Raw genomic sequence first — 24,143 nt, 5'->3', positions numbered from 1 at the left:
TATTTGCTACTGATTAATATCTTTTAACAATAGTTTTTTATTTTCTTATGCTTTCAACTTTGCACACCTCTTTCCAACTTCTATATTTCATTAGTTTTAAATCCTCTATCCGCACAAGTTGCTATTTGATTTTGTGTTTGTTAAAAGAAATTTAGATACTGAGAAAAGAAATAATTAATATTTTTAAGTTTATGATTAAGTTTTGAATAGAATTGATATTAAAAATGATTTATAAGTTTATAAAGTTAATATGTCTATAAAAAGTTATAAATAGCAAATTTTGTATAAATATAAATGATAAATCATGTCTAAAAATATAGAATAAACATTCTAAAAATATAAATATAAAGGATGCATGCAAAAATATGTATAGTAGACTCACTAAAAACGTAAATTAGTGTACGAACAAATTGGTCTAATATGTAGTGCTAGATTCATCTTATCAGTGCATTGATAAACTCGTCTAATATTGTTTTTAAACTTGTCTAATCAGTATATAGACACACTCGAGTAATGTGTATTGTTACACTCGTCTAATCAGTATATGAACAAACTTCTCTAATATATATTGTAAGACTTATCTAATTAGAGAATAAATAGAGGTGTTTATTGTGTATTAATAAACTCATCGAATATGTGTATAAAGAGATTTGTCTAACGTATATTGCTAAACTCGTCTAATTAGTGATGAACAAACTCGTATAATATGTGTTGCAATACCCATTTGATTTGTGAATGACATACTCGTCTAATGTTCTTAGACTTATATAATTAATGTATGGAATCACTCATCTAATATTTTTTATTATACTCATCTAATGAGTATATGGACAAACTCGTCTGATGTGTATTATTAAACTTGTCTAATGTCTTTTACTATACTTACTTAATCAATATATGAACAAACTAGTCTAACCTATATTGCAAGATTTATCTAAAATTTTATTAACCAACTTTTCTAATGTGTGTCAATAGATTCGTCTAATTTTTGTATGAAAAAATTTGTCTAATATATATTGATTATATGTATATATGATTCATATTATTTTGTTATTAAAAAACATTGATTTAATTATAACATATTAAAAATACAAAGAATATTTAATAATAAGAATATTTATACAATAATTTAATATAAAAGAATAAACACTATTTTTTATTCACAAATTTTTATAAAATAAAATTATCACATGACAATTTTTTTTACATAAAGTGAAAATAATTTGTATTATTAAGGAGTATATATTACTTTTTAAATAATAATATTTTTAATAAATAATATTAAAATATAATTTTTTAAATTGTATTTTATTAAATGGACAAATATTTACAAATTATAAAGAGATAAAATTAAAAATGAAAACAAAATAGTATAAAGAAAAATTAACACTCTAAGTATAAGTTACTATTTAATAATTTATTAAACGATCAAGCAATTAGGAATCATATAATAATAAAATTATGAGCGAAAAAAGTAGTATAGATAAAATAATTAATACCTCAAATATAAGTTATTTTCTTAATAGAAAATATGTTAAATATACGTTAGATAATTTTTAATGATGGTTAAAATATGTCTAAGTGCATGTCATGGATTAAATTGATTGATAAACAAAACTCACACTTTATACATAATTCATGTTTTAGAGTTTGATATAAAGAGATTAAAATTGAGAAACTAATTGTGCTAGTTAAGAACTAAAATAATAGTTTTAGTAAAAATTAAATGACACAGTTGAAATTATTCTTATGTTTACTACAAATCAGTTTAAAAACAAAGTGAAAACCACATTATAGAAAAAAAAATAATACTCCAAATATAAGTTATTTCTTTAATAATAAATATGTTGAAAATACATTATAAAAAAATATTTAGTGATGGTTAAAATGTATCTAAGTGCACACATTAAAATAAATATTTATTTATTTATTTTTAAAATCAACTTAGTTTTAAAATAAAATTTAGGAATGCATATTCAAATAAGATTAGGTTAGGCATTAATGATTTTTTAATAGGGGATTGATGAAAGATAGAATTTTTAACTGAAATTGTTTTACGTTTTTAAAATGGCTTACCATTATTTGCCTTAACATTGAGAGTGCAGTGTCCTTACGAAGGAACACATCACTTTTTTGCCTAAAATTGATCCGATTTTATCCATAATTTACTAAATTTTAATCGACTTCCGGTTAAAGTTTAAATAAATCACTAAAAAAAATCGGATTTACTAAACTTATTTAGCAGCTGATTAAAAATACAACATATGAGCAATGTAAGAAGTTTGTTGTTCCTATGTCAAAAAGATCAAGTTGTTATTTTTGATGATATTGAAGTGTTATAAAAGATGTGTTTAGAATTAGAAAATACTAGAACTTATTAGAATATTAACCTTGTGCATAGTCTACCATAAATCAATCGGACAATAATAGTTTAACCCACTTTTTTTGACTTACTTTTAATCCACTACTTCAATCACCATTAGATCATCACATCATTTGAAAAAATCAAAATAAATTATCTAATGGTGATTGAATGAGTGGGTTAAAAGTGAGTCAAAAAAAATGGGTTAAACTATTTTTATCCAAATCAATACGGCACGAAATTTTAAAATGAATATAGAAAACTGACGAACTAATCAATTAGGCTATAATTTAATATATTAGAGACCTAATCAATTAGGTTAATGATAGAACCGATTAAAATTGTCAGAACATGTATTTGATCATTAAATTTAGAATTCTGTTTTCACGAAATTGAACAATTTATTTATGGGAAAGATTCAAAAAAAAGTCTTCTTGGAGCAGTGTTAGAAACAACTGAAATTCATCAAGATCATTCAATAGTGGAGTTAATCACACAGATCTTGACTTAACAAGATGAAGTAAAATCTTATTAAACATGTGTATTCAATTTGAGTGTGATTGTGTTTAGTGCAAGTGTGTGTCTAGCCTTACATAATAATTTTTCTTCTCTAGTGTCTTAGAGTTAATATTTTTTAAGTGTTTTGTTAATCTTGTAAATCTATCGAGAAAATTCTCTAGTTGTGTTTGTTAGGGAAATCCTCAAAAAAATCAAAGCCATTATAAAATTTTGTGTGCCTTGTACTTTTCTTGCATCACCTTGTAGTACTGATTACTTTGTAAAGGTTCCAAGTTAAACATTCTTGAGTACACCATGTCAATTGAGTAAAGATATCCTGAAAATTGTTTTTAAAGTAAAAGAACTAAATTTTCTTAAAAACCAATTCACTCCCATTTTAGTTTATGAATATTAGTTGTATCTTTTTTAGCAAAGTTGACATAAAATTTGAGTACGAAAAAATCACTTGAAAAATATTGAAAACCACACTTACTTTGTTATACATTAAAGATGTCAAAATTGTGATTACATCACACTTTTAATACTTTTCATTAGATGAAATTTCAATTTCAGTTGACCAAATTTAACATTTTCATCGGTAATTCAAAAACATCATAACACATTAAACTAATTTAAAAAAAAAACTTCGTAATTTTAAATTAATAAAAACAATTAGAACAAATGATGAGATGTTAATATATATATATATATGCGTCTGCAAGCACATGTAATAAAGGTATGTAAACATCGAAAGAATAACAATAAATGCACGTCTGAAGATAAGATGTCAGGAATGAATGTTTAGTTAGTAATGTAATTGGCAGTGTTGGAAAGAATTTGGTTCAAATAAAACTAGCACTAATCATTGCTTGACAAATATAAACAGGTGAAGGGTGAGGGAACGGAGTGGGAGGTAGAAAAAAAATAAAAAACAAAGAGAGTTTAGTGCTTTGAAATTATTTACAAAGTTCATCTAATATAAGAAATAGGCAACCAAGAAAAGAAAAAGAAAAAAATATATAATTAAAGTCTCAATACAGTCTTGGTATAAATTTTCACAACAATTAAGATAAGGGAAAGAGACATCTATCATTTTATCTTTTTAGTTTGATTATTTTTTTGATCCATTCCTAATTATTTTTATCTCTATATTTACCTTAAGTGAGGTGTTCCTAAACTCATTCTAATCTATATTTAGTTTTTGTTCTTATTTATTTATTTATATTCATCTTTGTGCACTGGTCCTATTTATTCAATTTATATTTACTCTCATTTACTTATTTATATTTATCTCCAATTACGAATTGATTCTTTTTATTTATTTATATTTATTTTAATTATGCATTGATCATATTTATTTATTTATATAATTATATAGTTTAATATTGAAATAAAATTTATGATAAATAAAGATTTGATTATTGTAGTTCGAGGTATGAGCTTAGGAATTCAAACGAGTTACTATTACTTAAGATGAGATGTTCTTGAGTTACTTTGTTGGCTATGAGCTCATTTATCCTGACTAGTCAATACAAAATTAATCAATATCTTTATAAAACATGATAAAATCCAGTTTTATGGATTTGGGAGAATTTTCATTTTATTTTATCTTATTATGATATGTTGTATTTTTTTTTTTTGTGATATTTGTCTCATTTCCCTATTTTATGATTGTGTATGGAAAACAAAATTTTATAACCTTATCATATATGATTACTCCCAACATACCTAATACCCTCTTCGCCAACATTGTGACTGTTTTTCCAAGGAATGAATGGCAAACCAATGCAGTGAAGAATTATGTGACATTTCAGGGAACATGAAACTCTACTATTAATTTCCCCTCTGCTCCAAACGCCCTCATTGTCATCGAAGGACAAATCAGAGTTACTTTCTATTTACCCCCAAGTGAACCCTATCCATAACATTTTTCCTCCACCTGTTTGAAAGTCAGTATATGAGGGAGAAACTGTAAATAAATAACACTCATTCCTCTCCTAGTTTAGAAAACATAATATGTACTAAATAGTATGGATATAAGATACGTATACTATTATAAATATATAATTAGACGTCATTGTACGATTATTTTTTGGTATATTCAATCTTATTGTGTAAATAATTAACACATCTCTTTTTTTCCTATAATTGAACGGATTTTGTCCACAATTTACTAAATTTTGATCGAATTTCAGTTCAAATTCAAATAAATCTCTGAAAAAAGGTTCTGATTGAATAAACTTATTTCACATGCCGGTGGAAAATCAGCGTACAAATGCAATTGAGGAAGGCAAAAAATTAAACTCCGAACTATCAAAACATGACAAAACTAGTGAAACTAATTTTAAAAAATTATCTGTAATTTCAAATTAACAAAAACAATTAAAAGAAATGATAAGATTTGAAATAAAAAATAGAATGGCTTGTTTATTTTACCTGCTTTTAATAAATAATAATTCATTATATTAAAATTACTAGTTGAATTCATCGTTATTATTGTCGTTGTTGTCTTCACCATTTTCACCGTCATCACCATCATTGTCGTCTTTACTTTCATCGTCGTTATTACCGTTATCATCGTCTTCACCGTCATCGCTGTCATTACCGTCATAGTTACCAACATTGCAGCCTCTACCGCCACTACCACCTTTTTTGCCGCCTCGTCCGCCACCATATATTCTATAGATATATTGTGTTAAGAAATATCTTAACGTAATTAAATTACCGATATTTGGTAATATATACCGTGAATATATGAATATTTGTGGAATCTCAGAATATTATGTAACCATTTTGAGCCCAAAAATGTTAAATGAACTTTATTGTACTATGTTACTAAATTTATTTGTTGAATTGGTAAGTACAAATATAGTTTTGGATAACTTAAATATGAAAGTTCACGTATTTTCTTGTGTAAAAATAACAATAAAGAACTATCAAGATTAAAGATCTTCCACGATAGTAAAAAACTCTCATTGTTGGGCTTGAGTTTTTTCTTTTATGGCGTATTAAAAATTAGGAATAGGCAGGTTTTTAGGAAAAGGTTTAAGCACAAATGACACCATAAATAGTCTGGGCTTCCTAAAACATTATACTTTGCAATTTTAGGTGTGCTTTCATTATATTGTTCAGATTTTACTTCCCGCACTCCCCAAACTTCTAATGATTGATTCGGCTTTTATAAAAATAATCTACAAATAAATACGTTTTGGAAAAATTTTGGAACAGTTTTTTTCAAATTTTTTGAATAAATTTTTGGAATGAGATTTCTAAAATAAGACTCTTGAGTTGCATGAAATGCATTTTTAGAGAAGTTTTCGAAATAAAAATTTCAAATATTGTACTATTATATTTTAAAAATATAATTATCACAACTTAAAAACTTAGAGATTAGATTAAACATTGTTTTGGGAGTGGTAAATTGAACAAAATAAGCAAATAATACAACTAATACCTTTTTAATATTATAAACCTTTTATGTATATACAAATTAACGTTCTCTGTCACTTAAATTGGTAACCATATATTCAATTTTCGAGCTGTATTATTTATCATTTCCTGTAATCCATTATTATTTTTTTTGTTAGTGCTTATGGGGATCGATGAAGATAAAAAATTTAACAGAAGTTGTTTTACCTTCTAAAAGGATTTTTGAAAAGAATTTGTTATCTATCTATAATATAAAAATAAATGTATAAAGGGATCGGATAGTTTCTATCAAATAAATTAAAGAAAAATCACATTTTTTAACGAATCATAAACAAATTATAATATTTTTATATTAATCCAGTTATTACAATAAAAGAAAGTCCAACTCATTCACATGCAATCATTCCTTCAACGCACATTTATTTTACCATTATTTGCCGTAACATTGAGTGCGTGTTCTATCGAAAGAACACATCTCTTTCTGTCAAAAATTTTGATCGAATTCCAGGTCAAATAAAAATCCAAAAACCATCGGATAGACTAAACTTATTTCACAGCCGATTAAAATAACGTACAAATGCAATTGAGTAAGGCAAAAGGTTAACACCCAACTATTGATACATAACAAAACCAATGGAGTTAATTTTAAAACTTTATTTTGTAATTTTATTTTAACAAAGAAACAATTAAAACAAATAATGAGATCTGAAAAAAAAATAATCATTAGTTGATATTATCTTCTTTTAATAAATAATAATACCTCAGATATTACAAAAATATAGAACCAATAAAATACAGACTAACATGATTGCTACTTTTGAATATTAACTTAGACGAAAGATGCAAACAAAATTCCTATGTTTTATAGGCTGAAATTAGAAATGCTATCGCATGACAACAAAAAACGCCTTCTTTGCAATTAAATTACCATTGCATGAGAATCTTACCATCTAAATAAATTCATTCTAAGATAAGGGGAGATTGCAACACTTGAGAGAATAGCACCCAACAATAACAGAGTATACTCTTAGATATCAAAAAGAAATTTTCAACACGTTGTGTTCATCGTAAAGAACGGTTCAAAGCTCTGATAAAAATTCGAACGTTTACTACATTAATACGCTAGAAAGCAATATCACTGACCACCATGCTTGGCCTTCTTATGTTGTTGCAACCCATCTTCGTTGGCAAAATTCCTACAAAACCATAAAATAATCAAGCATAAGTCACAATATATGAACTCGTAAAGCTATTCTTCAACGTTTCGTACTATTGTTTAAAATACGTACTTTTTACAAGTCCCGCAAGATAGTTGTCCAGCAGAAATAGGAGACTGCCCTTTTGTAGGGTTTTTGGGAGTCTTTCCACCTTTCTTCGTAGGATAGGGAGTTGCTACGTGTACATTTTTCTTACCATCTACAACCATTTTTTTTAATATCAGAAAGTTACCCGTCAGTAAAACAAGTTAAATATGAAGAATGTATTAATAATAACCAATTACTATAAGCATTTGTAACTTGAATACTTTGCTATATGCCTAATACAACTTGAATTCAAATGCATTCACCAATAACACTAATGCAAGATGCACTGTTGTACGTAAACAAATACGAAAAACAAAAACGTGAATATGATACCAGTCTTCTCAGGAGTAGCAGTTTTAGCTTTCTTGGACGAGACGGGAGTTTTTGAGGCAGACTCATTTTGTCTCTTCTTTCCCTGATTCACCTTCAAAAGAAAGTCACATAAGAATAAGGGGAAGTTACTTAGAAAATCTTTCATTATAATGATGGACATTATGATTAAAGACAGCAGAAATAGATATCTTACTTTCTTCACAGGGGTCTCTTCATCACTTTCACTCTCCTCATCACTCTCGCTATCATCATCCATCTTCAATTTTCAATGATGCAAAATTATCACATGTATGAAAAAACAAGACATTATTATATAGAGATGACCTTATGCTGTATATTTAGATTTCAAAACTGTAGATTTAGATTTCAAAAAGATGCATCTTGATATCTCAAATAAAAATAGATTACATAAAACTTTAATTGAAAGCATAGGTAACCAACATACCTCGTCAGAAGATTCAGATTCATCAATACCAGCAAGCTCATCATCAGATTCGTCAGAATCAGAATCATCCTCCTCGTCTTTCTTCGGATCAACCGTCTTTGCTTGTTTCACCGATGCACCTTTCACGGGAGCAGGTTTAGAGGGCTTGGTAACCTTTGCACCTTCAACTTTTGTTACGGGTTTCCCTAAAAGAATATAACTATTAGCTATCTGCATACTAATACACACAATTAAACAGCATATTTTCCATACAGAAGAAGAATTTACCATTATCTTGACCTTTCAAGGGAAGATCCTCCTCCTCTTCGTCACTATCTGTTCAAATTACACAAAATAAAACCATGCTTAAGCAAACCAATTATATAAAAGAACAGTAATACCAGGTTACAGAGAAACCGTTGATCCTCACCAGAAAAGTCAGAAATGTTACCCTCGTCACTAATGCCACAGCAAAGTTAAGGAAACGTGAAAGATGAAGCAGATATGTGAATAAATTTTATTTTAGTTAAAAAATTCCTTATCTCAATGCCACGGCCATACAGCCATCACAGTATGGTGGAATTTAAACAAACCATAAACATCAACAAAATAGGTCCAGAACGAGGTATAAATTATCTTTGCGGGCAACATTTCTTAACAATCATTGATGTTGCATAAAATTGAAATTAAACTAGGTCCATTGAAGCCACAATTGCAATTACAAAACACAGTAAAAAAAAAAACTCGTTTACAACGAGTAGTGACCACTAACCCTTTTAATTGCAGCCACAATTCAATCACACACCACAGTAAGTAAAAAAAAAAAAAACTCACGTTTACAGACAAGTAGTGACCACTAACCCTTTTATTGCAGCCCCAATTGCAATAACAAACGACAGTAAGTAAAAAAAAACTCGTTTAGAGACAAGTAGTGACCACTAACCCTCTTAAAACATTCACATAAAACATTTAGAATATCATGCACCTTCCAATAAAACATTTAGAATATCATGCGTTACTTTCTCTAAAATATAAGAATATATAGTAATGAATCGAGAGAGTGCAATATGGAGGAAGGATACGTTAGAACTTTATATCCACAAAAAAATACGCTAGCAGTTTTCGAAGAGTGCGATAGCTCAGAATCAGAGTCGAGAACCAAATCCAACGAGAGGTGAGGGATATCATCCCTTTTAAGGGTTCCCAAAACAATTTTCTGGTCACCAACTTTCACGTACACAACCACAGGTTCATTTGCCTTCTCCTTTTTCGCCTCTCCAAGGGCAACCTGAGAGATGTGTATGTACGCACTCACTGGATCCATGGGATCAACCTTCACCGTTTGCCCAACCTTAACCTCAACACCTAAATTTCAAACCAAGACATAACATTAACATCACATCGCCACAATCATTCACGGATTCCACAAAAACATGTATAAACATTAGCACATGAAACTTTAATCGGACAGTTTTAACGAAATGAAGAATAATTGATCAGAGGGCATTGCAAGAAATGACAGAAAAAGATGAAGCAAAAAACAGAAGAGAAAAAGTTACCCCAAAACTCCATTGGTGAGTCCATTTGCAGAAACGTCGTGTGCAGAGAAAAAAAGCAAGGGAAAACAGAGGAACAGAAATTGAAATGAGAAAGAAATAGGGCTAAGGGTTTAAGAAATGGATTTATAGTACTCGATGCACTTCGTTAGGGTTTTTGAAGTTCTCCGCGCCTCTTTTTTCTTCCTTTTTTTTTCCTTTTTTCTTTGGCAAAAAATGTCTTATTAGTTTTACTCTGCTTGATATATATTTATTATTATTATTTTATTTAATATATTAATTTAGCTTTGGTTTTGTTTTGTCTGAAATATTTTGTTTATTCTTTTTTATATTTAGCATGATCTTTGTTTTAAAGCGCAATCATAAATTAACTTAGTTAATCAATATTATTATTAATATTTTATTATTATTATTATTATAAAATATTATTGTCATGTAAAAGGAATTTTCTTCTATTAAAATATTTTTTGCAAACTTTTCTAATTAATAAAAATACACAGCTGCAATTATTAAATTAATTGCAGTGAGCATACTTTTACTTTAATAACGATAATTGTTTATATGTTTTTATTTATGTATTTTTTATTATATCCTTCGGTGTTTTGATTAAGGTAATTGTTGCTGTTTTAAAATTCAGGTAGTTACGATTATTTAAAATTAATACCTAGTTTTCTTTTGTTAATTATGAAATAAAATTTGACATTCTTAAATTAACACAAGGACTATAAAGTTTAAATAAAAAGAGTTTTTTGTATTCATAAATTAATTTTACTTTATGAAAAAGTTAATTTCAATCATTTGTTATCAAAAAGGAATTTGACCTGTGAATCCTAATATAAGATTTAATAAATTTAGTGAAAGTTTGAAATATATGTTTAGAAAAAATTATCTAAAAGTTTTTAAGAATAGAAAACATAATTATTTTTTTTATAAATTCAAGTAAGTATTAGGATTAGGTCAAACTTTTAGGACTCGGTTTAAGCACAATTGACACCGTAAATAGTGTGGGCTTTCGATAATATTACACTACCTGCACTCCCACACCTTCTTCACGCACTATTAAAATGATTGTTTCACCTTTTCTTAAATTAACCTACAAATTATGTATTTTGAAAAAATTTATAGAACAATTTTCTGATATTTTTAGAATAAGATTTTCGGGATGATATTTCTGAAACAAGATTTTTGAAACACATGAAATGTATTTTTGAATAATTTTTTTAAAAATAGGATTTTGTTTAACGTATATAATATCCTCTGAAATAAATTTTTTAAAATACATGAATTATTTTTTAGATAGAGTTTTTCAAAATGAGTTTTTTTTTTATTGTCTTCGTTTTTTTTACTCTGTAGTAAGTGTGATGTGGAAATAACGACGGTAATGGTGACAGGAGCGATTATGTGGTGCAATGAGAGAAGGTATATCAGTGTATTAGTAATTGTGGGGTGGGGTGAAGGAAGAAGTAGCCATGTTGTTTTGATTCATTTAGTTTGGGTTGAGTTTTCAACAATTTTATTAGAGCTATTACTTCTTGCACCCCCGTAGTTTTTAATAGCATCCAGCACAACACAATGTCTTTCATGGAAAATACTGTTTTAAATAAAAATGAGAAGGACAAAACATGAATTTGATATCATGTTAGGGTGCAGGTAAAACTTTGAGGGGTGCAGAATACAGGATAGGAAAGTTGTTCAAACTAACCTAATCATTCACACTCAATATTTACACGTTTCAATTTTATGTATGATGCTATGCATAAATTTACAAGTTTAGGTCTTATTAATTTACTTAGGAGTAAGTTAAACATATATTTCTTCGGCTTTTTTGAATTACACCGAGATCTCATATTTTTTAAAAAATTTAAAAATATTATCTGATATTTTTTTATTTTGCACCCCTATTTATATTATTCATACACCATTCGAGGGATACATGTAGTAATGCAAAATAGAGAATATAAATGTAATTTTAGGAAAAAACGAAAAATCTTAACGTATTTTTAATCTTTTATTTTATTTGAAATTATTAATATTTAAATATTTGTTTTAAAACTTATTAATACGAGTTCTTAAACCTTTCATATTGAAAATTTTGTTGATACATTTCGTACCCCTACTCATTTGGCATGGAAACTAGCCTTAGGGTACCGATCGAGCAACGTGTAGAATCTGTATAGGAGAAAACAAGGACTCATAATTGGCATTACTAATCGGAGAATGAAGAATGCTTGGAATGGATTCCTTTTATATTACTTCTCTCGCTTCCTACGGAGTCAAAAAAATTGTCAATTAGGCTACTTTTGATTATCATATGAATGCACATAGTTGTTGTTGTTCTCTATTCCCTTTTTATAGGGTAGCACCAACCCGCATTGAATCTCACCGATTCGGGTCTCGATCTCACTTTTGCCTTTTATGTTTTGTATTCATAAATGAATATTCAACTTGAAAAAAGTAAATATCGATATACATATACATATATATATATATATATATATATATACATTTTTTTCATTCACAAAAGGAAGGTTCAAATTTGAAATAGAAAAAAAAAGGCTTGACAAAAATAGTTCGTAAAAATATTTATACAGTACGCCACTTTCCTTGGGATTGTAGTTCAATTGGTTAAAGTACCATTCTATCAAGGCGGAAGCTACTACATAACCGTACATGAGATTTTCACTTCATATAGTTCCTCATTCAATTTTTTTAAGTCATTGGATTTGTTTCCTAGTTTGGTTCGAGAATCTCTCCCCTTCTTTTGTTCAGTTCCAAAGATGGTAGAATAAATTGAGACCTGAGACACAATGGTTTACCTGTGGCATATGTTAATGGTTCAAGTTCGCTTATCTCCAACTCACGAACTTAGTTGATACAAAGATATATGATAGCACTTCAATTTTTATGATTCAATAGTTTGATCTATGCTATGATTTCTCATGGACTTAAGAAAAATAAGAAAAAAAATAGAGAAAAAAAAAGAATGAAACAAAAATGACAAAAATATGTTGGGTTGGGCTTATGGTTAATTGTTGAATCATTGACTTTTTGTGTCAAATATTATTTTATGTCATTAAATATTTATGAGAAACCAATTTAAAAATCATTCACTTTTTTGTGAAAAATGTTATTTCATGTCATTAAATATTTATGAGAAACCAATTTAAAAATCAATGTGTTTTTTAAATAGGAGTGGCAAAACGGGTTGGGCCCAACGGGCCAGCCCGTCAGCCCGTGCTAAAAGGAACGGACTGAGTTGAAGATTTCAACCTGTCAGCCCGTTCTGGCCCGTCCCGTCCAGCCCGTCAACTTGACGAGCCAAAGTACGGGCCAGCCCATCCTGACCCGTTAGTCCGTTTTAAAAAAATAAAATAAAAATAATTAAAAAGATTAAGTTTTTAGATTATATATTTTAAATGTATAAATATAAAATAGTATTGTAATTTAAATCATTAACACCTACAAATTAAGTTTGAATTATTAGTTATAATTGAATAATTAATATGTAAATTTAATAATTATTTTAACTTATCTAATTAAAAACATTAACTAATCAATTAAAAGTTAAAATAATATTTTATTTGATTAAATATGACTTTAATAATAATTTATATGTATATATAAACAAATTTAAAAAATAAAACAAATTAAAAAAATTGAAAACTAATTAAAAAAAACAAAAAATAATAATAATAAAAAAACTAGACAGACCAGCCCAGCCCGACCCGTTAGCCCGTCCTATACGGGACGGGTTGTGACTATTGGCCCGTTTCTGTTTGACGGGCCAACCCGGCCCAACCCATTTTTTGATGAGTCACATACGGGCCGGGCCAAAACGGGCCGAGCTGGCCCGTTTGCCACCCCTACTTTTAAACATACATCATATTTCTCTTATCAAGTATTTTGTTATCAAAATTTGTTTTAGTCCTTATGGGATAGAGTTTTTTAATTATTTTTCTTTTATATTTTGTTAATTAATTTTTTATTACATTTTTGACACATTTATCAAAAATAGATTTTAAAAATATACATTTGAAAGAAATACGTTAGATATAATAATATATGTTAACAAAGTTCACTTAAAAATAATACATGTCAAATAAAACTTTAGGGAATATAATTTAGAAGTAGAAATTTAGATATGCTAGAATTTTTTCATATAGTTTATCGTTTTTCAATAGGCTAAATTTGTTATATTGTTCTATTATATCAGGTTAAATATTTGACTATAAAACCTAAGACTTTACTAAAGAGATGATTATGCAGTGATATTATATTAATTTATATTATTTAACTATTCTATATTTTATATTTCTAAATTTGCATAATTTTTTGAATTAAACATACATCATATTTGATATTTGATTTTTTATATTAAAAATAAATGATATAATATTATGTTATTGCATAATTTAATATGATTTCTAATTTTATAGAATATTTATTTCATAATTAATCATAATTTTAAGTTTTAGTTATACTTTTTATTCAAATTTGAATGAATAGAGTTTTTTGTAATTTATTATACTCTTAATATCCAATTTGGTTGGATATTAATTAAAAATATTAAACAAAACAAAATAAATTTATGATAAAAAAATATTAAAAATTGATTTTAGGGGTGAACATAATAAAACCCTTCTTTCAACTCTTCTCACACCAGAACCTTTGTCGCCACCGTCAACCCTCTGTCCCATGTTAGCTAATATGTATGAAGATAAGAAGAAAACTATAAAATTATAATATTATCACATTAGTATGAATTATTTCAAAGAAGAAAACATAAATTAAAATTAACTTAAAATCACATCTAATGAGAAGATTTGTCATTTGAATTAAAAAAAAAAAAAAAACTCTTTCATACGTTAATATTGTAGAAGTTCTGGTTAAAAAGAAATAATCATTAATTAAATATAATTTGGAGTAGTTATTTATGATATAATAGTACTTCATCTTTAATCTTTTGAAACTAACTAACAAGTATTTCTTACCAGAACTACAATTCAGATAACATGGTAGAGAGTTTGAATTTTTCAAAACAAATTTACTTCTCTAGTCATATCAAACAACGTGGGAGGGAAAAATATTATCTTATATCCATTAAGCATGAATACAGAGCATGTTAGAAGATTGGGAGAGTATAGGAAAGAGAGATAAGTAAAAAATGAAGTATCAATCATATAATCCATTAAATATAAGATGAAAAAGGACTTGCATGTTTTTTTAAATAAGGTAGAAGTAAAAGTTAGCTCTATCTCATCAATCACAATGGGAAAGACTAGAAGGAGAATAATCATCTCCTTATATATGAAGAAAATATAACTCTTCCATAAAGTTATTATGAGATTTTTATAACTTAAGATGAAAAAGAAATATTAACAAATAACAGAATGCATATAGACCCCGCCAGCTTTATTTAAACTATATGAATTAACTGTTAAATACATAAATAGAACCTTTAGAAACCGATTATTAATAATTGAAATTAGGATAAAAGTACAGATTAAATACATACACCATGAGATAATATAGGATTTACACGTAGAATGGAGTTTAGATTCTCTATTAGTTCTTTGATGCTGTCCTCAATTGAACATTAAAAATATATTATATTAATATTTTAAATATCTTATTAATATATTTTAAAACATCAAAATTAGTGATAATTAGTATATTATGGAAGTACAATAAAAAAAAATAACACAAAGAAATCTATAAGAGAATCCAAATTTTGTGAAATAATAATAATTGTGTAAATCAGGAAGCATTTTTTTTTTTCTGGATAACAAGAGTTGTTTGAGTCACAACGTATAGTATTTATTGTTTGGAAGATTTGCTATCTTTAATGATAAGAATTTATATAATATATTATTTTTAATTTTAATGTTATTAAATTATAGTTTGGTTATTTTTTATTATTTTATATATTACTTAGCTTTTTTTATATTTATGTATTAGATGAATTAGTTATTTTATTTTTAAAAAATATATATATTTAAAATTAAAATTAGATTTATAAAAAATTTAATTTTCGTTATAAATGAATTTAGTATTAAATTTAGATTATAAGTTTGATATAAATATTTGAATCTAAGTTGAACCTAAATTAGATCTTTAAAAATTTAATTCATACCCACCTATAAAGATGGTAAAAAAACTTTTCATTGAATTTGTGTTCTTTCTTTTGTGGAGGAGTATTAGGAATTGAGAAAAGGCATTTTTTTAATATTTGGTTTAAGCAAAAATACACTATAAAGAATTATTCTTTTAATTTCATTACTCATAAATATCCGGTTGAAATATCTACTTAATATCCTTAATGAATTTTATTTAATATCCGTGCATACGAATATTTTTTTTCTTTCCTAAACACAAACACGACAGAAAATATTATTTCAAACAAAAATCAGAAGAATAAAATTTGAATTCCAAGTGTTGCTAAGGTGCAGGTAGAACTTGGAGGGTGCGGGAAGTATATACCCTTTATTAGACTATTGAATTTGAGCTGGGCTTTCATTAGTTTTTTTTTTCTTTTAAAGAAAAACTACTTTTTGTTTTTTGGTTTGTTTGGAGTTTCCCCTTTTCTTCCTTTTTATCTATTTTGTCCTTATTTTTTCGGAAATAGAATAGAAAATTAGGATACAACATTGGAAAGAAAAAGGTTAAGTAAAGAATTAGAATAACATATAATACATACAAAAAAAAGTATCGATTTAAAGTTGTTCAAACTCACCTAATCATCCACTCTGAGTTTCTATTTGATCATATGATGCTATGCATAAAATTTATAAGTTGAAGTCTTATTCATTTACTTAAGAATAAATTAAACAAATATTTCTTCAACTTTTTTGAACTACACCAAGGTCTCATAATTTTTAAGTTTTATACTAACTTTCCATTTATTTCAAAAATATTGCCTTATTTTTTTATTAGTCATTATGACCGTTTTATAAAATTTGAATTGAACTTACTAGGTCTAGAAAGTTTTATTTTAAACATATATAGTTATTATTAATTACATTTAATATGAATATGAATATTAAAGTTATATATATAATAAGAAAATTAGTTTGATTATTCAGATGCTTAACCTCTTCTGTTGTCTTCTTTCTACTACAGAAAGTTATGACCTTGATGATAATGTAATTAATATGAAAAAAAAAAAACATTTTTAAAATATTATTTTAATTTATTAACTTTTAGGACATGTAGGAACATCTGAGATGAATCATTTATAAAATATCAACATCACTGACTTATATTACACATGTGCCCATTTCAAGTTGCAGAATGGAATAGCTTCTGACGAAGGAAAAGAAAAAAAAATGGTCCAAAAAAGCTAATAATATTAAAATGGCCGACATATTCTGTTTACACTAATAGGCCATTCACTGATGATGCATTAGAAATAATTAAAGATTTAAAAATAAAAATATCTGAAATAACTGTGACAAAATACTGGGATCCTCCACCAGTAATTTTCAGCGAGATAAATCCATGAACCTTAGCCATCCAAACGCACCACCCTTCGTCGTTTTGTCTGCCTCTCTAGAACACGAAGCAAACGGCGTCGTTGAGCCACCATCACCACCACCACCACCATGCTTCTTCGGACACAGAAAGAAGTTTCTAGACCCAATATCCTTCAGCTTCTCGTTCCTGTCCAAACCTGAGCACAGAATAACAGTAACAAGAAGATTAAAATCTCTAACGATTTTCCATTCAGAAATGATCAATTTTTTTTTGTTTGGTAAAGGATGATTACTTTCTAGGGTGAACTGAGAATAGTGAAGATCGAATTGCGAAGGGTCGTTAGACGGAAGAATTGGGCGGCGACCTTCCTTAATGTACTGGTTCACCGCCGCCGCCACTAAATCTCCGACGGCTGATTCCGGCGTCATCACCACCTGCACGGGACCAAGGCTTCCCATGATCGTGACCTTCAGCAAGAGCTTCGGTGGTTGTCTCCGCACAACCTCCGCCGCCGCGGCCGGAGCGGAGCGGTTTCTGTCTAGCAGAAGTTCCGGCACCGTCATTGGCCGCCGGATTGATGTGCCGGACATGGCGGCGGCTGACGATGACTGACTGTGAAAGGAAGAGGATTTGTTTGTTAACTTCCACCGGCGGTGAGACTCGGCCTGGCCGTTGCGGTGGTTCTTCGAGTTTTGCATGGTGGTTACGAACAGTTAAATAAAAAAGAGAATATTTACAGGGAAGAAGGGTAAAGATGGAATTTGAGAAGTGTTTGTTCGGCTGGCTCGGCGGCTCTCTATTTCAATCGGCGGTACCGGCAATATCTGTGACGAGGGAAGCCGAGTAGTGAAGAAGAGCTTCGGCTCGGTGGCTCTGGCTGGCGCCGGTTGGAAACTCTCATAACCAGAAGGGTATAACTGTAATTCAAGGGCCCGGAAGAGCAAAATCTGAAAAAAAAATTGAAAAGAAGGTAGGGTTACGGCGGCGCTACACACTTGACATGAGTTGTTATCGTTTTTCTCGGTGTGGGACTTTTTCTCGCTTTGGAGTGGTAGCATTGGTTGGGTTAGATTTATAGAGTGTGGGATTGAAATGGTTTCAAGGTTGGACACGTGGGTGGACTTGATTGACTGTGGCCAAACGCGGTTGGCCCTTGATTTAGATGATAGGATATACGAGAGAATCAAAGACGACGAATGAGGTGGGCTCAGGGTACCACGTGGAGTCTCGTGTAGAGGATTGCGAATTTGCGAGGCTTCGTGATGGGTCCTGTGGTAACCAACCAAAAAGAGCACAGGTGAAGAATCAAATGGAATCCATTTTTTCCGGATTTTTTTAAAAATTTTAAAAATTAACAAACAGAAAAATCAATAATTGAGTAAGAAACACTGTTATAAATTGTGAAAAACTGAAACTTCAATTATCATAATTACTGTTGAACTTTTCCAATACTGAAATTACTATTTTTGAATCGTGAATGTAGAAAACACGTGGTCTACACTAAATGCATAAAATTTAATTTAATTGATTTCACTTTTTCTGATAAAGTCATTATAAAAAAAAATGTCATTTATCAATTTATATTTATTTCATGAGATTAAAAGCATTGTTTCTAAAATGGAAAAGAAAGTTTATATTCTGATTACCTTTTCGTAAAAGCAAATTCTTCTATCATTTAATATAAAATTAATGGTTTACGTCACGATAAACCTGTCCAAGTGTAGGCTCAGATTTAATTTAAAAAAATAACTGAGCAAGCATTCGTCAGTTTAGATTTTTATTTCTTAAAACCGAACAATAAATCTTTTCAATTGAATCTTAGTTATACAAATACGTAAAAGTTGTTTTCATAAAGAAAAATATAAAATAATCATGAGTTTGAAATTTAAAATTTATTATAAGTGACTTATACAAAATAAACTATAGCACCAATGAGAAGACTATTGACCTTTCAATTATCGAGTCTCCATATTAGTTCTACAACGATTTTCTAAAAGTTGATCAACAATTTTTTATTTCGTTATAAGTCAATGTTGATCACTGTACTAAATAAAAAATATATAGCGAATTACAAAAAGGTATAAAATTATTATTTATATTTCATTAATGAAATGGTTAAAGTTCAACAAATTAGTAAATCGCAATCCCATGTTCACTAATCACTATTCTATTGGATTATGTTGCAAATTCAAATAAATTTAATTTGGCCGGTTTAAGTTATCTGGAACAATAAAAAAACTCACACGTCAAACTCTTTATATTAACCATAAGTGGCAAAAGAGAATGATTATTTGTTTCTTTAAATTTTTGGTCAATATTGAATACGAACAATTAATTAGCATAAATCCTGTCCACAAATTAAAACACGATATTCCTTTCATTAGTTACAAGCACGCAAGTTTCCGTATTAGTGGAAAATTTAACATAAGTTTTCTGTGCTATATAATCATCATAAAGAAAAATGCTTTATATATTTTGGATGAAAATTCCAACACGAAACAATTTACTAAGGCGTATATATATTTATTGAAAATTACTTTATACATTATTATCAATTTTCTTGATCTTTATATAATAATGAAAAGTGTAGTATCTATTATAAGTTCTGATATAATTAGTTTTTTTAAATGTCAAAATATAATTAATTGATAATACAAAATGGTTGCATGGATTGAGAGAGAATTGTTTTTTTTATGTTTATACTATTATTATTATTTTTTTAGATAAGATTAAAACAGTGGCAGATGAATCTTTGTTTAAATTTAAAATCAATGTGTTTAAATAAACTATTTTAAAAATAATCACCTATTTAAGAAGAAAGTAAAACTTGCTTATTACACAAGAAAAAAAAAATCTATTTGTAAAATAACTTAACTAAAACAAAACCATAAAAAAACTGTATTCTTTTATTTTTATTTTCATAAATTTTCATGCAATGATAAATAATTATTAAATTTTGGAATATCGTCATAAGTGAGAGGTCAAAACTCGTATTAATGCATAAGGTGAGTTTATTTGGAATTAACATATAGTTTTGTTAAAGATACCCAAATTATGAATTCAAAAACTTACATTTATGTAAATATAACATCTAAACTTAAAATTATTAAAGAAGTCGATAGAAAAAAAATCTTATTTGTTGTTTTAACTTTTGATGCTTTCACTACTAGTTAATATTAATAAGAATGTATATTTTAAAAATATTTATGAAACTTTAACATTGAAAACATAAGTTGTTTTGAAATACATTAAAAAAAAAGGTAAAACATTTAAAAATATGAAAAAAATTATCCAAACATAACAAAGTGTTTTAGTTTGATGGATAGAAATATAAATAAAACTAAACTAATCGTAATGTAATCATTTAATGTTGTTCTTTTACAAACATTCTTAATGAATATAAATGAGAGTATCATCTCCTCTAAAGATGATTAACAGCAGTTTACACAAGTACAATATTATTGATTTGAAATGGAAAAAAAAAGAAAAGTAACATAATTAACCTTCTTGGTGGTTGAGCACGTTGTTATAACCTTAAAAGAGGTGGGTCATGAAAGAATATGACAGAATTTATAAATGGTGCTATCATGAAACCTATATATGTAAATAGTCAATTAATGCAATACTTCGGTTCAAGGTAAATGTAGTTTGTTATAAGGATTAAAGGAAAAGAAAATGATAACAAGTTAAAAGTAATATAAAGTTTTGCAATAAAACATAATATAGTAAGTTATAAATATATGTTAGTTGAATTAATATTGCATTAAAAGTAAAAATTATACTTTAGTTGTTTGGTTTTCCAAAGAATAAAAAATAATTAATAAAATTAATGTAAGAAATGTGAAAGTTAAATTAATTTAAACAATACAAGTATTTATAATTTATTGGTCCAGATTCTTTATTAATTTTTCTGGTGTTATCTTCTGTTGGACATTAAAAATATATTGTACTGGTGTTTTAAATATCTTTTTTAATATATTTTAAAACATTGAGATTAGTGATACATCGGTGTATTATGAGAACACAGCAGAAAAACAACACACAAAAAACAGCAGAAAATTCAAATTCAAAATTTTATAGTTCCACCCCTTTTCTGTCATCACTAATGGGTTAGTGAGTGGTACCTACAAATATTAATCATTCATCATAAGTAAACTTAATTAAATTTCAAAAATCTTATAAATATAAATACTTGTAATTAAAACTCTACTAAAGTAATTTATTTATTAAGAATTACAAATAATTTTTTATTTTTTAAAGTACCTTACCATTTTAATTCGTTGTGGAAAAATTATATGAATGAACTTTAAATCAATTTTACAAATTTGGTTAGAAATGGAATATTTACATTTATTTATATATATATATATATATATATATATATATATATATATATTATTATTTTACTAGCGTAACACAGGCGCTATCGCGCATGTGTGTATGTATTTTTTAAAATGCGTGATATTATATTAGTAGGTGATAATATTATAATATTATTAAGTTAATATATATTTTAAAATTATATTTATTAAAAATAAAGTAAAATATATCAAAACAGATAAAAGAATAACCATTGATAAATAAAGAAGAAGAGAAGAAACAGAGACTTCTGATTTTATAAAAAGTTTGTAAAAGTAACGGTCAATTTTTTAAAATTTAATAAATTGTTATATTTAAAGGGTAAAATCGGTATTTTGAAAAGTGGACACAAAAAGGGGAATCCCCTTTATATATTGTTATAGATTTTATTCTTAGTTAATATGTGAAATTTTTAACTCATATCACAATCATAAAACTATATATTAATGGTAATCTTATAACAGATGATATAATAATTTTCACAAACAATAAATTTTATTATGATAAATTTTAAATGGTTTAATGATATATTAGGAAGTAAACTTTAAATTTAAGTAAACTTTATAAAATTAACTTATTTACATTAAGTAATTCTTTTAATTTCAAAATTATTGATCGATTCATTTCATTTTTCTTCAAAAACTCTCAAAAGCGACTTGAGAATATTTGAAAAAAGAATAAAGGAGTTAAAGAATCACAATCACGATCATGAATATGATAGGAAGGACAAAACTAAAGCAACTATACTTTTTGTGTCTATCCACACAACAATTGCAATAAGCTTAGCAAAACGGTTGAAATACTTTTTGTTTTCTTATTCAATACTTTTTTAAAGTTTTACTTAGTTAAAAAATTAATATTTTACTCTAACATCTCAATTATTTTTTTCTCAAGTTCGTAAGTTTTATTATCTATATAAACCCATCCTTAACAAAGAGTGAAGGATTACACCTTTCAAACGTGATGATAATTGATGACGTTTAATATAAGATAACATGATATAAATTAAATTAAGATTTTAAAGATTCTAGTACAGTATTAAAATAATAAATCCTAATTTAAATTCAATTCAATTAAACTAATTAAGTAAGATAAAGTTTATTTTCATTTATATACTTTTTTGAAGAAGTTTTATCTCTACTTCACACGTTGAAAACACTCCCTTAAATCACCGTCCAAAATTGAACAATGTGCGTGATTCTTCTTTTTTTCCCCACCTCTATTATTGAACTCTGTTTGAAAGTCATTAAATTCACGTTTATGGGAGCATGACACTTTTTTTTTTCATTTTAAATTTGATTATGCAGCAATTAAAATTTTGTTTGAAGAATATATTTATACCTTGAAGGTAATTTTATCAACCATTAAAAAGATCTTCGTAAAAAAATATGATTTTTTTTTTCTGACGATTGATCTCTATCCGAGTTGTAATTATGTTGTCTTCAGGTGCATTAGAAAAGAGTTTCCTACAGTACGTTACATATGGTTGATATGCTCAGAATATTAACACAGTTATAACCTTCCCAAGTAGCTGCCAAAATTTCTCTGCACAACAGTTATGACAATTGTTTGCTTTGGACCTCTGATGCGTGGATACTATACCTATATCGCTTACGATTGCATTTGGTACAGTGATATATTTAAGAATTAAATATGTTATTAATCCCTTAAATTTAAGTGAAATTTAAAATTAGTTTTTTTTTAAAAAAAATTTGGTTAATTTAGTCATTTATCTTAAAAAATACATCAATTTAGTTCTTTTAATCAAATATTGTTAAGTCTATATAATGTTTCAAGTGCATTTTATGATAGTATTTAAATTGTTTACACAGTTTAACATATTTTCGCTTCAATATTAACTCAAATACTATCATAAAATGCATTTAGAATGTCAAATAAACTTAACAAAATTTAATAAGAATGACTAAATTCACGCATTTCTAAAAATGAAAGATTAAATTGGTATAAAGTTTAAAAAAGAGACTAATTGCAAAATTTACTGAAACTTAAGGATCAAAAACATATTTAACCCTATATTTAATTTTAAAATTATATATATATATATATATATATATATATATATATATTAGAAAAGATATATGCATTTTAAAAAATATATAATTTTTTTTATAAGTTATACAACTTAAAACTTTTTATGAATGGAGTTTTTCTTAGACATGATTGTTTTTCTTGTATTTATTAGTGAGAATCTAAATTAAAATAAAAATATATTAAATATTATCAAAAATAAATATCCTATACGTGCCAAATTTTTAGGATAAGTTTTAGAAGGCTATAGAGCTTAAAATTTCTGAATTCTCGAATGTCAGAGAAAACCTAATAACACCATATTTTGTATTTGTTGTTACTTCTTTTAGGATTATGATGCTCTTTTCAAAATAGAT

The 24,143-nt window shown here is 27.1% G+C and overlaps 2 protein-coding genes across 2 annotated transcripts; both read right to left on the bottom strand.

Annotated features, from left to right (window-relative positions):
- Positions 1-7,288: 7,288 nt before the first annotated feature.
- Positions 7,289-10,104, bottom strand: LOC114168438 (histone deacetylase HDT1-like). The gene is made up of 9 exons (XM_028053252.2): positions 9,910-10,104; positions 9,433-9,715; positions 8,781-8,809; positions 8,639-8,686; positions 8,372-8,556; positions 8,120-8,182; positions 7,927-8,017; positions 7,579-7,705; positions 7,289-7,485 (listed from the first exon to the last, which is right to left on the bottom strand). Exons 1-9 carry the CDS (start codon positions 9,932-9,934, stop codon positions 7,425-7,427), a joined length of 912 nt encoding a protein of 303 aa, XP_027909053.1. The 5' UTR covers positions 9,935-10,104; the 3' UTR covers positions 7,289-7,424.
- Positions 10,105-17,113: 7,009 nt separating this feature from the next.
- Positions 17,114-18,409, bottom strand: LOC114168196 (uncharacterized). The gene is made up of 2 exons (XM_028052934.2): positions 17,672-18,409; positions 17,114-17,575 (listed from the first exon to the last, which is right to left on the bottom strand). Exons 1-2 carry the CDS (start codon positions 18,075-18,077, stop codon positions 17,388-17,390), a joined length of 594 nt encoding a protein of 197 aa, XP_027908735.2. The 5' UTR covers positions 18,078-18,409; the 3' UTR covers positions 17,114-17,387.
- Between the last annotated feature and the right edge of the window lie 5,734 nt (positions 18,410-24,143).

Source organism: Vigna unguiculata, chromosome 11, assembly GCF_037176805.1.
Source record: "Vigna unguiculata cultivar grain cowpea cultivar isolate G323 ecotype 2 chromosome 11, ASM3717680v1, whole genome shotgun sequence".
In the NCBI taxonomy this organism is placed as follows: Eukaryota; Viridiplantae; Streptophyta; class Magnoliopsida; order Fabales; family Fabaceae; genus Vigna; species Vigna unguiculata.
Note: the sequence above shows the minus strand (reverse complement) of the source record. Positions and strands in the feature narration are given on the sequence as shown.

What these genes read in the sequence shown, in the direction of transcription:
- LOC114168438 (XM_028053252.2), bottom strand. Translation starts at nt 9,934, where the DNA reads ATGGACTCACCAATGGAGTTTTGGG. An exon ending in TGTGGATATAAAGTTCTAAC is followed by an intron (nt 8,810 to 9,432) that starts GTATCCTTCCTC and finishes CTGTGGCATTAG; the next exon opens with TGACGAGGGTAACATTTCTG. An exon ending in TCTTGCGGGACTTGTAAAAA is followed by an intron (nt 7,486 to 7,578) that starts GTACGTATTTTA and finishes ATGGTTTTGTAG; the next exon opens with GAATTTTGCCAACGAAGATG.
- LOC114168196 (XM_028052934.2), bottom strand. Translation starts at nt 18,077, where the DNA reads ATGCAAAACTCGAAGAACCACCGCAACGGCCAGGCCGAGTCTCACCGC. An exon ending in TTCTCAGTTCACCCTAGAAA is followed by an intron (nt 17,576 to 17,671) that starts GTAATCATCCTT and finishes TTCTGTGCTCAG; the next exon opens with GTTTGGACAGGAACGAGAAG.